This window comes from Aquila chrysaetos, chromosome 16 (assembly GCF_900496995.4).
Source record: "Aquila chrysaetos chrysaetos chromosome 16, bAquChr1.4, whole genome shotgun sequence".
In the NCBI taxonomy this organism is placed as follows: Eukaryota; Metazoa; Chordata; class Aves; order Accipitriformes; family Accipitridae; genus Aquila; species Aquila chrysaetos.
This window is the reverse complement of record NC_044019.1, coordinates 3,145,898-3,162,223: the sequence shown is the minus strand read 5'-3', so window position 1 is coordinate 3,162,223 and position 16,326 is coordinate 3,145,898. Positions and strand designations below refer to the sequence as shown.

Genomic DNA, 16,326 nt, shown 5'->3' with positions numbered 1-16,326 from the left:
CAGGGTCTCGCGGTGTCCCCATTCTTTGGCTTTTATGGGCTCCCGGTTCCCACCTCCCCCCCGCCGCAGTGCTGTACCTGTGCGGGACCCCCGCACACACATCCCAGGGGCAGGGGGCTTCGTTAGGGCTGACGAGAGCTGGGGGACCGGGGGGATGCCACCAGGTCTGGGTCTTCCCCCCAGTAATACCCACATCCTGGAACCCACCCCCCTATTTTCATACCTCCCCCCACCCTCAAAAATCCAGGGGTCCCTCCCGGATGCCTGAACAGTGTCCAAGGTTGGGAGGAACGGCCCTACCTTCCCTAACGAGCAAAGCCTCGTTACGCAGCTAACTGCTTATTGCAGACTGATTCTCTGCTGCCTCCGGCGCAGGGCGGGGAGGAAGAGCCGTGGGCTTCCTCACACAAAACCCCGAGCCGCACCGGACAACCGTTTTATTACCATAACTCTTAAAAAACGAACCCAAACCTGCTCGGCGCCATCCACCCACCCCTTTAGCAGGCACACAACACCGCACGAGCGGGAGGAACGGGATTTATGGCGTATACTTCAAAGTCCTCGCCGCGGATCCCCCGTGAGAGCCAAGCGGGGTGATGCCAGCGGCAGGCAGGGCGGGAGGTGCTGCCGCGACCCGGCCGCCATGAGACCTTCATCCCCTTCCCCGGTACCGGTGCTGCTCAGATGATGCTGGCCGGAGTGAAGACCGGGGTGACGCAGAGCGTCTCCGCCATCTCCCAGCCGCAGGACAGCGGGGCGCAGACGCTTTCGCGGTCGTCTTCTGTTTGCGGTGGCTTTCCCTGGAAGAACTGGACGGCTTTCCTGCAAGGGAGAGACACCCGAGGGGGAGCAAGGGGGAGCAGGCCCTCATGAAATGCTGTAGGAAGGGGGAGCTTAGGGGGTCTCACATCCCCCAGAGCAACGGCCCCGTCTGCACAGCCAGAAATGAGCTGCCTGTGGCTTCCCCAGTGAAAAACTGGCTCAAGTCTGTCAATGTTTAAAAAAATAATACCAGTTTTGCCTCTGAGACCAGGTTTTTACCCTGAATCTTCAGGTTCTGGGACTCAGATTTGATTGTCTTCTTTGGGCAAAGAGCCCAGGTGGAAGGAAAGACAGCATCTCCCAGGGGATTCAGCCCTGCTCACACAGGACTGTCTCTTACCAGGCCACGCGGGACATGGCGTAGGTGATCTGTGGCTGGGGACACCCCCCAAGCAGGGACGAGGTTGCGATGGTGTAGGCACCCATGTCTTCAAAAATCAGCCAGTCCCCGACCTGCAGCTCGGGCAGTTCCAGGCCGTCGGCAATGTGGTCCTCTGCGTCTTCTGGGGGACCCCGGAGGCTGCTGCTGTGCGAGGGGTGGTCTGGGCAGGGTCTCTGCGGGGGAGAGATGGGGCAGCCGCAGGGGATGAGGATGCCCCAGTGTCACAGCGATCTGTCTCGTCTCCACCTGCCCTGAAGATCCGACCCTGGGAGCTCAGGGACTGTCTACAGCTCTGCTGGTACATCACCACAACCTCCTCCCCATGGCCTCTGCTCTCCTCTGGCATGGAGCCTGGGGCCAGCCACGATGCAAGGGAGAGCGGGGTCGGCTGAGGCAATGCGACACAGCGTGAGGGACCCGCCGGGCTCTCCTCGAGCCGGGCCAGACCCTCACCTTGTGCAGCTGAGGTCTGGGGCAGGGGCTGTCAAACAGGAGGCAGCTGAAGGTGCTGTAGATGCCGTCACTGAGGTGATACACGAGGCTCTTCTTGCTGCCAGACTCTTCCTCTGGAGGGGAGGAAGGAGAGGGCTCAAGGTGGGGGTCGGGAACACAGGGGGGCCCATTCCACCATCCCACATACCATCGGAGCCAGGCTGCTCCGCGGGAACCTCTTCCCTGGCAGTGATGCTGGCAGCGAAGGTGAAGGCGGAGGTGATGTAGTATCGGCCGGGTGTTGCAACGATCTCCACCCCGCAGCCGTCTGGGAAATACAAGTCCAAGGCAGAGTTTATCACGGCAGCGATCTGGATGGGAAGAAGATGTTCCCCCTCGGTTAGCTCAGCCCCTCTGCAGGGAGTCAGGCCCGGGGAGACCCTCCAGCCTCGCTCTCTGCCTGCTAAGTGCAGGCATCGGGAGCTGCGTACCTCTTCGAACCGGGTTCTGGTGTCCTCGGTGCCAGGGAATCCTCCTCCGATGTCCAGGAGGTGCATCTGGTAGCCTAGCTCTGTGCCAATCTCAAAGGCCAGCTGTGCCACAGCCACAGACTGAGCAAAGGTCTGGGGCTCCAGACCGCGGCTTCCAAGATGAAAGCTGAGGGCACAGTCCCTGTTTCAGCAGGGCTCGCCCGTCCCCAGAGAGCAGCGAGGGGACACAGCACCGGCATTATCACTCACTGGGGGCAGCTCTGTGTTTCCCACACACCATCCCAAGCCAGACTGCCTGGCCAGTCCCTCAGAGGCCCCCAGATCCTTTCTGAGGGCCAAATCTGCCCCAAATTAGTCCCAACATGGGTCAACCTCCCCAGGTCCAGCCTCCACCTCGCTCCCAGCCAGAGCAGCCGGTGACTCCGTGGACCGCCGTGTTGTTCTGGCAAGTCAGAGCTTCCCACAGTCCCCTCCAACATGGGCTGAGCACCCCTATGAAAGAAGGAACATGTGCTGTACCTGATGCCAACAACCTCCACAGCCTTCTCCTTCGCTGTCTCTAGCAGGTGCCGGCAGGACTTGAGCGTGGTCCCAAACATCATGCTCGAATGGGCAGAGGGGCTGGAGTCAGCAGTAATACCCAACAACAGCCTGCAGAGCAAAGCCACACTGTGTTGAGGGGTCTTCAGGCCCTCTGTCACCTCTGAGCCATCTCCCCAGCTCCTACTCCAGCCCCCCACTCCAACGATGCTGCCAGACACCTACCTGGCATGAGGGTGGCTCCTGGCCACCTTGCTCAGCTCCACCTCATTGTCGAAGGTCATCAGCTGCACACCATGGCTGGCTGCGTATTTGATATGGGCAACCTGCTTGCAGGGGCTGCTGTAGAAGATCTTGTCAGCCGGGACCCCGATGCTTTGCACGCATGCAATCTCTGCCTGCAGGGACACAGCATGCATGTACGCAGGTCCTCGGGACCAGCGCTGCCCATGCCTGGCCGCGATCAGCCCTGGGCCTCGGCCAGCTTGCAGCATTGCGGAGGGCAAACCGCCAGCATTGCAGCCTGGGCTTTTCCACGGAAAATCCGCAAGAGCTCAAAGGAATCACAGTGGACTTTGTCCTGGCAGGGGCAGGTTGCGGCAAGATGTTTACAAGCGGCATGAGACCAGGAGGAGAGAAAACAAGTGGGTTTAGCAGGCATGGGTTTGGTGCATGTGTCCCCGGTGAGCTCCAGTGCGGGTGACAGCTGCAGTGCTGGTCTGAGCTGTCATGACTCTTTGCACTTTCTCCTCCCAGTAACGCGTCCTATTTAATTACGTACAAGTAAGTGGCTTAACTTCAGTTCCTCCCTGGAAATCTGGCTATTGCAAATGACAAGCAGGAGGGAGCGGGAGCTTTAGGCTCAGCCTTAAAGCCACCAAGAATTGGACGGCTGTGTCAGTGGCACCCCAGGAATGTGCCTTGCCACCAGCCAAGCCTGCCAGCCAGGACACCAGTTCCAGAGACAGGAATGTCGGTCAAGGGGAACAAGCCTGAGTCACCAGACAGAGAGGACAGGGATTTCTGGGCTGTGTCAGGAGGGTTTTGACAGCAGGGGGAGACTCCTGCCCCTCTAAATGCCATCTAATGAGTGGAAACTTAGGAAAAGCGGGTGAGCTCCGCCACTCTCCCACAAACACCCAAAGGATGCTCACCCCGAGCTGTCCTTCCACGACCCTACCTTGTTGGTACAGGCAAAGCCTGCCCCCAGCTCAGCCAGCAGCCGAATCACCCCTTCACTGCCGTTGCACTTAACCGGGAAGTAGGGTTTCACACGGGGCAAGGCCTTCAGGAAACGCAGGTGTTTCTTCACAATGTCCCCAAGGTCTGCCACGAAGAAGGCTTGCTGGTCGCTCTAGGAGAAAGTCGGAATGAGCAGTAGTTGCCTCCCCACGACCGCCTCTGCCAAGGGGGTGCTGGCTGCCGGGGAGCAGCAGAGCCGCCAGCCCTTACCACCTGGCCCAGCTCCACGAGGAGGTTCTCCAGGAGGTCTCTGGTGGTGAAGCCCTCCTCCACCATCATGAAATTGGATTCCTTCAAGTACCCATTCATGGTCAAGGTGTGATAACGCTAGTTTAAAGCCTCCTCGAGTAGGGTGTAGCTTCTAAGTACGCAACAGACTGGAAAAAGAAAGGGAATATTAGAAGCAGGGCTCTAGAAGCTCCGCCAGTGTGCATCACCCAGCCTGCACCCCATCCCTCCCATGGGCCGTACATGGCAGTGCTGCCCTGGCTAGAGCTCCCTGCTGCTCTCCAAACCAGCGCCTCTGCTGAGAGCCCTACTGTGGGTTAAAGCATCTTCTCCAAGGGGAGGAGACACATTTCTCTGCAGCTCAGAGCTTTCTTTTGGCACACAGCAGCCCTGTCTTCTTCAGCAGCAGTTCAGGCACCAACACAGTTAACAATAAAGCCAACTTCACTGCAAAGAAGGTGGCCTATATATGCCAGAATGTGTCCCTTCACGCTCCGGCATGTAGCCAGATCTGCTGTACGTTGCATGGGGTGAAGTTCCCTCATGGTTTGCAAATAGCTGAAGTCTCAAGGACCCACCTTCGCAGGCACACAAGCCCCACGAAAAGGGAAGCATCTTTAAAGAGCACAGCACAGGCCACTCACTGACACCGGCTGACCTGAGGATGGTCTGGATCCGTGCTGTGGTTCCAGTTTCACGTCTCTCCCATGACACAGTGTGTGAAACAAGGGGACAAGTTAAGCTGCATGGTGTTTCCTGGCTCACACACTTGGCGGAGCTTTAGCTTTAAGCTCGCACACTTAGCTTTAACAATCTCCTCCCCTGGACCCAGTCCATCCCATAACCCAGGGAGCTGATGACCTAGCACAAGCTTGCAGGAAACATTTCCACTCCAATAATCCAGGTCCAGCTCCAGGGCTCTTACAGGAACATGGTCTCTCTGATTTGAAGTGAGTGGGAGACAGAGGTTTCATTTCTCAGAGCTGCACACCACCTCCTCCTCTGCAGAGACCTACTTACGACATTTCGGATGGGCACTAGGAGAAAGACCACGCTGACCCCGGAGCAGAAGGGTGTTGTAATGCATTGAGCAAGCACCACCAGCGAACTCCAGAGATGGGGAATGGGGAGAAAAAATGGGGTTTGGAGCTCTTAGAGCTTCATACTTGAGAAAGGAGAGCAACTCCTCCAGCCTTACCCGTCACTCCCCAAAGACATCACTAACCAGCACCCAGCCCACGCTGGTTGGGCACAGAAACGATGAGCAATTAAGTGGGTCATTCCCGTCAGCCCTGGGCAAACATGCCCCCACCGTGGACATCCCCTCCTTACCAAGGTCCAACGCCTCCCTCCCGGGTGACTAGGCGTGCTGCCAGGGGGGCCCCCCGAGGAACACCGAGCTCCCGCAGCACCCCGAGGCGTAGCTGTTGTTGGGGGTCTGAGGTCTCTGGGGAGAAGCAGTGCAAGGGGTTAGCGAGGGAGAGGGGCACCGATGGCAGGATGCCCTCCACCCACCATTCCCAAAACTCAGCATCCGCAGGCATCCCTCACCAGCCCCCTCCTCACCGTGCCAGGCAAACCAGCTTCCCCGGCAGCCCCACGCCATCCCCTCCACCCCATTACCTTAGAAAGCATTTAAACAGATTATGCCCATGGGTCTCCCAAGAGAATGAACTGGCCCCAGCGGCGGCTGTTCGTCCTGCCCCGGTTCCCTGCCTGCCCCGAGCCCCTGGACCAGGTAACCCTGCGGGGGGGGGGGGGGGCTCTGCACCCCTTGTATCCCAGCACCCCCCCCCCCCTGCTCTGCCTCACAACAGTAGCCATGGCAACCAAACCCAGCCACCCCATTGGCTGAGCTGCCTCCGAGCATCCTTCATCCCTTTGGAGGAAGGCACCCCCTCCTCACCCACCCTGTCCCAGGACTGGGGCTGCTCCCAGCAGACACCCTGGGTTCTCACCGAGTCCCTGCCGTGCCGGCAGCTCATTCCCAGCTTGATGGTGCAGAGCGCTGTGAGCCTGCCTGCAGCCCGGCCCTGGTGCGAGGGCGCTCGTGGCTGCGCGTGCATCGCGTGCGCAGGGACCCTTGGGGAGAAGAGTGCCAAAAATACCTCTGAAATACTGCTGCCAGGGAAACGAGGCTTCCTGCAGATTAAAGGCTGAGCGGTGCCTGTTTGGCTGGGACATTGGCTGGAGGAGGTAGTTGGGAAGACGTCAGGGACTGATTCTGCCCTTGTTGTGCTGCTGCCAGTTTTGGTGGGTTCCCTGGCAGCAGATCCAGCTCTGCCGTACGTGCAGATGCCCTGTCTGGTCGATCAGTCCTGTCTTTGCCTGCATTTGTGCACTTGGAAACGGTTCCACTGCTCCATCCCACAAACACCACAGGCTGAGCAGGGGATTTTTTTCTTCATCTTGTTAATTTGCAATTCCCTCTCTGTTGTTGCTGAGGAGACAACGTTCTGTGCATGGAGGGGAGAGGAAAAGAGAGGGACCGACTTATCCTGGGTTCCTGTATTCAACACTGTGGTCATGGCTTTGCCATGGATACTCCTGGCAACCAGGGCGAAGGGAGCTCTTGTCTCCTGTGAGATCCTGGCCTGTTTTCCCAGTGCTCTGGCCCAGCACCCAGCCCCGGACTGTGCCGTGCAGGGTTGGGGGAGCCATGCGGAGAGCACCACAGCGGCCGGAGGGCAGAGACGAGCCAGATCTCAGCAGCGTGGTGCAGAGCACCACAGTGCCACTCGCTTCTGGGTGTGCCGAGCAGTGCCGTGATGCACAGCCCACGCAGTGCAGCGTGGTGAACCCATCCCACGCAGAGGCCGGCGGCCCACGCAGGGCGCGCTTCAACCCACGCAGTGCCGCCTAACTCCGCCCACTACCTGCGAAACCCCGCCCGCTCCCCGCGAAACCCCGCCCACCACCTGAGTAACCACGCCCTCCCCGCGAAACCCCGCCTGCTCCCTGCGAAACCCCACCCTCTACCTGAGTAACCCCGCCCGCTCCCCGCGAAGCCCCGCCCGCTCCCCGCGAAACCCCGCCCGCACCCCGCGAAACCCCGCCCGCTCCCCGCGAAACCCCGCCCCCTAGCAGCGCGGCCCCGGCGTCACCGCCCATTGGCCGCCGGGCGGGGCGGGCGCGCAGTCGGCGGCGGCCATGGCTCCGAGCGCGCAGGCGGGGGGCGGCGGCGGCGGGCAGGCCCCGGGCCCGGGGCTCCGGCAGGGCATCCGCGCCGTCCTGCTGGGACCGCCCGGTGCCGGCAAGGGCACGCAGGTGAGGGGATACCGGGGTGCAACGCGGTGCGTCTTCCCAGCAGGGGCGCGGGCGTTCCGGGTCGTCTCCCGGCTGAGCGGCCGGTGGGACCGGGCCGTCCGGCTTTCCTCACCCCCCGGGCCCGGCGTCTGAGCCCCAGCCCGGAGGGACGCGGGTGTCCGGCCTCCCTTCCCCCGGCCAGGGACTGGGGCGTGCGGCCTGCCCCCGTTCCGGAGGGGGCCCGGGCTTCCCCTTCCCCGGGGGCTCCGGCATACGGACCCACCGCCCGTAGGGACCCGGGCGCCGGGGCACTTCGTCCCGGTCCTCCTCCCTAGGGCCGGCCGCGGGGGTTCCGGTGTCCTGGCCCCGTTCCCGGAGCACCCGGCCTTCAGGGCTGCGTGCCGGGCCCTGCCACGTGCTGGCCGGTCGCAGACCCGTCCCGTTGTTGCGAGTGGGGACAAGGTCCCACCGGGTGGGGGGGTGGCTGTCCAAACCCCGGTTGGGCCTCAGCCCCCGAGGTCCTGGCTCCGAAACCCTCACGGTAAACTCACCTCACGTCTGTCCTCTCCCGCAGGCTCCGAAGTTGGCCGAGACCTACTGCGTCTGCCACCTGGCAACCGGGGACATGCTGCGGGCCATGGTGGCCTCGGGGTCCGAGCTGGGCAAGCGGCTCAAAGAGACGATGGATTCGGGGAAACTGGTGGGTAGTGGGGAGGCGTTCTGGGAGGGGAGATGGTCTGGCAGCACCTGGAATGAGAGCAGTCAAAATCCACCTTGTAATTAGAAGCCTCAGTGACAAAACCCAATTAGTGGAGGAAGGTAGATTGCAGGGTGAAGGCAGGGGTGGGGTGGGGGTTTTCTTTCTCATTATCCTGCAGGAGAAACATCCTGTAAAACCATCCTTCCTCTTCTAAATTGTTCCTTGCTTACCAGCAGCCTGCGTCCCTGCATTGGTTCTTTCTGCCACGGTGCTTTTACGCTCAGGGGGTACAGTCTGGATGTTTTGTGGCTCCTGAACAGTTTGAGGTGAACATTTATCCTTGGAGCTGCAGGATGTTACAGCCATGCTTTGCGGCTCATGTCTCTCTTCACATGATGCCTGGACTCCTCTGGGGTGGAAGACTTTGTTCGGAGGGTTCATCTGCATCCCAGCTCTTGCATAAATGCCATTTGCCTGTAACTGTAAAGTGAAAACAGACTTAGGGGTGTTGCCGTGGTAGTTACAGTGAGTGCTGTGTAATGCTGTGAGAGACACTTTGGATCCCCAAGAGGCAAGAGTTAGGATCTCTGACACATTTATTTTCTGAGGGTCTAATTATCTTGCCAAAATGACTGAAATATCTGGGGGAAACTTGAGGAACAGCAAATGACAGCAACTCGCCCCAAAGGTAAACGGTATGGGGCAGATCTTGGGCATTGCTGCTGGCTGTCGTGGGCTCCTAACACCCCACAGAGAATCTGCAGGCCCCAGGTGGGAAGAGCGACGTGGCTTATCTCCAGCTTTCGCTCAAAGCTTGCATTGCAACACCGAGCCTGCAATATCCCAGCTGGTTATGAAAGATAGGGACGTTATCTGGCAAGGCTGGTGGTATCTGCCACGTGTGTGTGTGTGTGTGGCAGGCAGCACCCAGCTGCTCTGCAGGTATATCCTAGAAGCATACTCTGGCTCTGCGATAACTCAGCTGGGAGCACAGCAGCGTTCAGGAGGGGTTTTTATGCTCAATGACGAAGCAGGACCTCTTTCTCTGAAAGGGGTAATCAGGCAAGCACAGAAGTGACTTGTTGCTTTGCCCAAACAGCCCCCTGCCCGTATGCTTCCCGCTCCAGGGATCTTGTTTGTATGCTGTCACAGTCAGGTCCCCAGTCCTGCTGGGTCCCAGCTGTGTTCGCTGAAGAAAACAGCGCTGCTGAGGAGAGCTACTCTTGAATAAACAGCCTTTGTTGGGGCTGCAGCATCTGTTAGTACTTTGCAAATGCTGCAGTGTAGAAAAGGCACTAATCCCAGCAGTATGCTGAGATCATGATATGAGAAAAACTATCCAGCAAGGTCAGAGCTTGTCAGCAACGACTGGGCATTTACCTTCCCACAAGGTTTATGAGAGTCAATGAGCAACTCACCTGCTTTGCCCTTCCTGGCCAGGCCTGCCTAATAAGGGGGGATGTGTGGCTGAAGGTACAAAGTAACAGGAAATAAAGGTTATGTTGATATTTCGTATTGTGAATTGATTTAAAAAAAATAATCTAGGGAGTTTGTCTTCAAGCTGATGGTCTCCCTTGAAATACAGCAACCTTTGTAACAGTGAGGTTACAGCGCTGGCCCAAGTCCCTGCACGGGCTGGAGTGTCCCTGGCATGAAATGTCTCGTTAGCCACGTCTTAGTGTTGACACCCATGGCAGGGAGTGCTTCCCTGATGTGGGCAGGTCTGAACACGCAGCTTTCACCCTGTTAAGAGCAGTGCCCTGTGCTGTGGCTGCTGCCTGTGGGACCAGGAACGGCTGTAAAAAGGGTCTGATGCAGCCTGGGCACTGGCGTGAGTACAGCAGCTCTGCAGGCAGCTGTGTAAAATCAGGGTGTCCCTCCTGACCATGCACCCATCTCTCTTCTCTGCAGGTGAGTGATGAGATGGTGGTGGAGCTGATTGAGAACAACCTTGACTCCCCTCCCTGCAAGAATGGCTTCCTCCTGGACGGCTTCCCACGCACGGTGAAGCAGGCCGAAATGGTACGTGAGCTCCTGTTTGGGGACTGCTCTGGCATCTCCTCCTTCCCTGGAGACAGGGTTCCCTTGGCTGTACCTCTGCCCCTCTGAGCTGGGTGTTTTCTGTTGCAGCTGGATGAGCTGCTAGAGAAGAGGAGAGAGAAGCTGGACTCCGTCATTGAGTTCAGCATCCCCGACTCCTTGCTCATCCGGAGAATCACTGGACGGTAAACCTTTTCTCCCAAACGCTCGGTGCATGGGATGGGGTTTCCTAGGTTAGGGGAGAGCATCCTAATTTTGGATCCTTGTGTCATTCTCACAGTGTTTAGGGCTAGCTGCGGTGCTGGTCTGTATTAGATTTCTGCTCTGTTTGAGCTTTCCTGCCCTGATCCCTCGCCCGCTCTCCTGTGCCTGGGCCAGCCTTGAACAGAGCCCCTTCATTGCCCTATAAATAGGGGTTGCTGATATGAATCAGTGTCCTTGGTGACCCAGCTCAGCCTTTAAGCCCGGTGTCCGACAGCTAATGTCTTTGTGCTCTTGCTTCTCTGGAGCTATTACTGCTCCTTAACACAAGACGTTGCATACGTTTTCGGGCACTGCTGAATGTCCTGTCCAGGGTCAGTTGTGGCCATGCAGGCACGCAGATGTCTCCCACTGTTTGCTCTTGCATTGTATCACCCTCACACCTCCAGGAGCTAGCCCCCTTCCCCAGTAAAGCATAAAGTAAAAATCCCTTCTCCATCTCCTAGCACAGCTGCTATTTTTTCGAGTGCCTAAAGAGGCCCTTGGTACAGAAATAGCTAGAAGAGATTTTTCTTAATAGAGAGAGGCTAATCGGGTTGCTATTGCGGATGTTTCTGTGCTGATGAGTGACAAGTTTAGGAAACCTTGTCCTGGCACCTGGCTACTTTGCTGACACTTGCTTTCTGTCTTAGGCTGATTCACCCAGCGAGCGGCCGCTCTTATCACGAGGAGTTCAGACCCCCAAAAGAGCACATGAAGGATGATGTATGTGAGCTCCCAAGGCCGCAGCTTACGTTGCTTTGGGTTTAGCTGATGCTTTGCAGCATCCCTGGAAAAACTCATTTCTTTCTTTCTCTCATACCTTTTCTCCTGGCTTTCTGGGGAGCGTGGGGAACTGCCTGGGCAGCCTGAGCCGACAGCACTGCGGGGAGCGAGGCCTGGAGGGATGAGTGAAGGGCATGGCCATTCTGTAGAGCTGGCTTGGGCTCTGCCAGCCTCAGAACTTGTTGGACTCTGTCCATAGCTGAAGTTGCGGTGGGTTGTGACTGTTTTCCCTCCTGGGAAGCAACTGTAGCTGGTGTCTGCTCGCAAGACTCCTTGGGCTCCTTTTAGCAAGCAGAGTGGTGTGTGGGGGAAAGACTACAATGTTGAATCCTTCTCTCTTCAGTGACTGCTCTGGGACTTGTTTCGGCTGCCTTGGGTTCGCCCCGCTCTCCCCTGCGGACCTGGGGATCGCCTCTGCAGCTGTGCATCGTAGCTTGTCTTGGAGGAGGGGAGCAGGGGTTGCCATAGCTGTGGAGAGAAGGGGGGAGCGTGCCAGGCTGCAGCTAGCTGGAGACTGTCCCCTTGCTTCTCCCAGGTCACTGGAGAGCCCCTGATCCGCCGTTCGGATGATAACGAAACAGCCTTGAAAACCCGCCTGAAGGCCTATCACACACAGACCTCTCCCCTGGTCTCCTACTACAGCAAGCGAGGGATCCATACGGCGGTGGATGCCTCCCAGTCTCCCGACGTGGTGTTTGCTAGCATCCTGGCAGCCTTCTCGAGAGCAACATGTAAAGACCTGGTTATGTTCATTTAGGGTTCTGTCCCAGGACAGAGCTCTCCCTTTTCTCTCTCTCTCTGTCTCTCCATCTCTGTCTCTGTCTCTCTGGGGCCAGGGAGGGTGAAGAGCTAAGCAGAGTAGAAGAGGAGGGGACAAGGCGGTTCAGCCCAAGGCAGGGCTGTGCTAATTCTCTATTAAACAAGTTGTTAACGGTCTGTATCTCAGTATATGTGAACGTCAGTCTGTTTGCGGATGTTGGAGATTTGGTCCCTAGAGGTCGCAGCGAGCCCGAGCACCAGCTGATTGCTGCCAGAGATGGGGTTTGCATCCCTTTGAGTCAAAAGGCTTTTGTTTCATTCTAGAGCTGTAGCTCTTTGGAAGGAGCTGTACTTTCAGCTCCTCCTGGCTGCTCCACAGGGGACTAGCAGAAGGTTAGAGATCAGGGGGGAAGGACCTTCACAGGGTGCCATAGGTGATGCTGTCTATCCGCTGCAGGACATGAAATGCGGGGTTCCTCATGGGAAGCATGTGAAGGGCTGTGTGTCAGCTGGGGGAGCAGCCATGGGAGGGACAGCTTGGCTGTGCGCATGAGTGCAGCCTGCTGCTGCTCGGGGCTGGGTGAGAACTTGTTCTCATTGTATGTGTTTTATTCTCTGTGGGATGGCAGGTTACCTGAGAGCACGACCTGTCTTCCTCCCATTCTGATGATGCTTGTGGGGCAGAAAGAGGGTGGGTGAGAGCTGGGGGTTTTCAGCCTCTCCTCATTTGTGGGCCCCAATATAGCAAATATATTAGTGAGATACTTTTTGTGTTGGTTTTTTGGTTTGGTTTTTTTTTTTTTTGACAACATGAAGTCTCTGGTCAGAGTCTGACAGGCGCTGTGCATAGCAAGTTGGGATGTCTTGAGGACAAGAAAAGGACTTGGGTTTCATCTCTTCACTCTTGCCTTGGCTTTGGCCAAGGAGTTGAAGATGTGTTGAGCTCCTGATCCCAAAGTCTAAATAAAGCCTTACTGCAAATCAAGTGATTTTTCAAGGCCTGAGAGACAGTGTTATTAAGCACTGGCTTCATGTGCCCTTGAGCCAATGACCTTCGTTATGAGATCATGGAAATGTACTCGTTTCTTGAGCAAATCAAACAGCTCCATCAGGCTGTCCATTTGAGGACACCATGTGTGGTGTGGTTAGTGACCCAGCTTCTCGGGGCCATCACGCTGGTATATGGTGGCCCTGCAAGGCTGGTAATGACCTTTGCCCATGTGGGATTCCAGCCCTTCCTAGAGGACCCCGCTGTAAATGCAGATTGGCCCAGATTAAACTTTGTCCTTTGGCCTTCCATGTATGTTTACTGATTCAGTGTTACTGAGTACCCTCCTCTTTCAAGGAGATGGCCTCTCTCTCCTGTGCACTGAGCTGCTGTGGGCTGTGTGTCCAGAGCAGATGCCTAATCCTTAGGAATCCCTTGCTCTTTTTCTTAATTTTTCTTTTGTCTGAAAATTGCTTTCTGTCCTCATACATCTTTTCCAGGGAAACAGCCTCTTCCCTTCCAGCAAACTGGAAACAACACCAGGAACTGAAAGCAGTTGACTTGTTGCTCTTGAAAGCATGTGACTGCAGGGACAGAGGTTTTGAAAGTAAACGGTGCTGGTTTCGTCAGCAGCCTGCAGTCCCCTGAGATCCCCCAGATGGCTGTTGCCTTGTCGATCGTTTCTGGCTTTCCTGTGAAAGGGCAGCCCTGGCGCGTGGCATCGGCATGCTGGGAGGTCAGGATAGCATTTAGCATAGGACTGCCGCACTCCGGGGTAGTGGAGAGGAAAGTGTGTGTTAGAGCTGCCCCAGCATCTCAGTGACTGTAAAGAAATTCTGAGTGGAAGCAGCTTTTATCTTGGCATCTTGAGAGAGTCAGAGAGAGAGCTCTAGCCCCCTACACACTGTCATAATGGCAGGAAGGGTTCCCGGCCAGCTGGTGCTCCTGGATTTGGTCAAGATTTTACTCCACAGCAAGAACAATGTGTTCTTCCACTCTCCGTTCCTTTTCCCCTTTGTGCTCACTTTGCATCCAGCTTGCCAGCCTTTTTCTGCCATAAACCATGATTAATTCTGGGTTTTTTTCCCTAAACCTATTTTTTTTTTTTGTTCCCATTTATTCCAGCTGAGTGACTCCGTGAACCAGATGAGACACCACCAAACGCTGCACACTCTGCTACATCACCCATTGCAGCCCTCCCCTGGGCGCAGGGGAGGCAGGGAGGGCTGCTGGGAGGGGGTTATGACTGATGGGAGGGGGAAAAAGGAGGTGGTAGACAAGGGGCTTGGGTGCTGATTTGGTTGGGTTTTGTTTGGATTTCTTATTCAGCAGAATCATTGTGAAGAGGAGATGGCCTTCTCCTTAGAAATCACTGTTTGGGGAGGCAAAACAATTGTACAGAGTGAAACATCTCTGCCAGTGATCAGATGCAGGTCCTTGACCTGTTAGGAGGGTAGGGCTAGATGTCATTGCAGGCTTCTCTAGGACTTTCAGGGCTTGTCTCATGGGCTGTTAGTGCTCTGAGGCCACTGCAAGGTTTGCTGTGATTTTTCTAAAGTTGCTTCCTGTCAGCGAGGACCAAAATGAACAAATGACTCATCATTTCTGAAATGGAAAGGAAAAAAAGATACCATGGTCTTTTCCTGGAAGTTTTGTTTTTCTTGTTCTGCTGCATTCCTAAACCCCGGCATAGAGACTTCTCAAGGTTTCTCTGCTGCTGAACAAAGGGGCTGCGGCTCTAGTCCAAGCCTGCCTTACTTGGCAATGGGGTGGCTTTTCTGTGATCTTGACCAAGCTGGAATTCACACAATGCTGAAGAAATGCAAAAAAGACTTTCTTAATTGACTGCAAAAATAACACTTAATTGGTTTTTTTGCATTTCTTTTTAGACCAAATGGTGCCTTGTCTAACCTCTGAATCAATAATAAAATAACCCCTTTACATTTTATATCTGTTGCTGTGTCCTCTTTGACCTGCAGACAGCGTGGAAGATGAGGAGGCAGATGACAGCATAGCCGACTAACAATTGAGCTGGGTGGATCCTCGGGCCTGATCCTATCTCAAGGATGATGTTCTGTGCAGTTGAAAATGTGGCTTGTAATTCTTTTTATCTCTCTTCCTTACTGAGTGTGTTCCAATGCTTTATATCACCATAGCAATGGTGTCTTTTGCTGGTTTTCTCCTGTTTCTTCATGCGTGACGCTGAAAGCACTGAGCCCTTGCGTATCCTGACCCTTTCTGGCCAGAGTTCCTTTCAGGTATTTTTAACTGATGTAATTCTTAGCCTTTTTCCTCCCTTTGCATCACCAGTATGTGGAGGAGATGATGTTATTTCCTTTTCTCCTCCTGCAGCAACTGGAAGCCACATACTGTGTCTTCTGTTTCTGCTCATTTGCTTTTTGCCTTTCATACCTTGTTGCATCCCTCCCTCCCCCTCTGCCAGTGCCTCTCCCTAAATACAGAGGGCAAAATCTGCTCTAACACAGGGAATGAGAGCGTTTCCTGGCCTCCCTTTATCCTGCCTCCACAGGGACCCTGACCCTGGTGCTCTGAGGTGCCTCAGAGGAAGGCTGTTCTAGATGTACTGATGGAGGGTCATTGTTTTTCCGCAATGCCTTTGGTACCACCCTTGCAGCCCTGCTTGTGGTCAGGGCTTTGGTTTAGGCACTTTGGACCAGCATCAGAAAGGGTCAGGCTGCATACGCCCATTTCCTCCAGAAATTATTGGTTTCTTCAGCATAATTGGGCTTTCTTGCTCCTCTGCCATTCAGTCTCTCTGTGCTCTGGTGTTTTTATTACCTCTCTGTACCTCCGATGAGCATTCTCGTTCTTTTGAAGGCAAGCTTGTGCCGCTCTGGCATTTGCGGTGTTCTTCCCTTCTTTCTTTTGATGATGGATGTTAAACTATGCTCTTCCTCGTTGTTTAGGATTGTGTCCTGTACTACTTGCCTGCTGTTGTTTTAAAAACTTGTTCTGCTTGCTCCTCCTGGCTTTCTAGTACGTGGGATGGAGAAGCCTTGGCTCCTCTGAGCTGGGCTTCTTCCGTTTGATCCTTACTTAAGTGTGGAGCGTGAAATGAATTGTTGGGGTGCTGTGGGAAAGGCTGCTGTGGGGAGGCTGTTTAGCTCAAGCCTGTATCCTCAGTAGTTGGATCTGTTCTGTGACCTGTCTCTGTCATATTGACCTTGAATGTTTTCCACAGCATGCGATGCTCTGCAGGTGCTGTAAATTCCTTCTGTTCAACGATTTCACTCCAGCAAGCTGCTTATCAGGCACTCTTCTGAAAACTGTGTTCATATTTCATACACACAATTATTCAGCAACTATAAAAGGGGAAAATTCCTATTTATAGCACAAGGACCAGCATCAAATAGGACACTGAATTCTCACTGATAGAGGAAGTGACCTGTTCTCTAATGCAGCAGTATTT

At 55.5% G+C, this 16,326-nt stretch overlaps 2 protein-coding genes across 3 annotated transcripts; one reads left to right on the top strand and one right to left on the bottom strand.

Moving 5' to 3' along the window:
* Positions 1-521: 521 nt before the first annotated feature.
* On the bottom strand, positions 522-8,122 carry AZIN2 (antizyme inhibitor 2). The gene is made up of 12 exons (XM_030038245.2): positions 7,935-8,122; positions 6,096-6,593; positions 5,470-5,584; positions 4,120-4,286; positions 3,848-4,021; positions 2,893-3,065; positions 2,647-2,778; positions 2,128-2,293; positions 1,845-2,007; positions 1,658-1,770; positions 1,163-1,377; positions 522-822 (listed from the first exon to the last, which is right to left on the bottom strand). The coding sequence occupies exons 4-12, from the start codon at positions 4,216-4,218 to the stop codon at positions 681-683; spliced, it is 1,377 nt and encodes a 458-aa protein (XP_029894105.1). The 5' UTR covers positions 4,219-4,286; positions 5,470-5,584; positions 6,096-6,593; positions 7,935-8,122; the 3' UTR covers positions 522-680.
* Positions 7,270-16,254, top strand: AK2 (adenylate kinase 2). Of its 2 annotated transcripts, none has more exons than XM_030038261.2 (7): positions 7,270-7,404; positions 7,958-8,083; positions 9,995-10,105; positions 10,214-10,308; positions 11,017-11,089; positions 11,685-11,880; positions 14,876-16,254. In XM_030038261.2, exons 1-7 carry the CDS (start codon positions 7,288-7,290, stop codon positions 14,917-14,919), a joined length of 762 nt encoding a protein of 253 aa, XP_029894121.1. In that variant the 5' UTR covers positions 7,270-7,287; the 3' UTR covers positions 14,920-16,254. The 2 variants fall into 2 exon arrangements, with proteins under 2 accessions (XP_029894121.1, XP_029894122.1); XM_030038262.2 differs by lacking the exon at positions 14,876-16,254 and adding an exon at positions 14,022-14,844 and having other exon boundaries at positions 7,271-7,404.
* The last annotated feature ends 72 nt before the right edge of the window (positions 16,255-16,326 follow it).

Coding starts and splice junctions, on each gene's coding strand:
- AZIN2 (XM_030038245.2), bottom strand. CDS start 4,218: ATGAATGGGTACTTGAAGGAATCCAATTTCATGATGGTGGAGGAGGGC. Junction 4,022..4,119: donor TCGTGGAGCTGGGCCAGGTG/GTAAGGGCTGGC, acceptor ACTTTCTCCTAG/AGCGACCAGCAAGCCTTCTT. Junction 823..1,162: donor GCCATGTCCCGCGTGGCCTG/GTAAGAGACAGT, acceptor TCTCCCTTGCAG/GAAAGCCGTCCAGTTCTTCC.
- AK2 (XM_030038261.2), top strand. CDS start 7,288: ATGGCTCCGAGCGCGCAGGCGGGGGGCGGCGGCGGCGGGCAGGCCCCG. Junction 7,405..7,957: donor GTGCCGGCAAGGGCACGCAG/GTGAGGGGATAC, acceptor CCTCTCCCGCAG/GCTCCGAAGTTGGCCGAGAC. Junction 10,106..10,213: donor CGGTGAAGCAGGCCGAAATG/GTACGTGAGCTC, acceptor TTTCTGTTGCAG/CTGGATGAGCTGCTAGAGAA.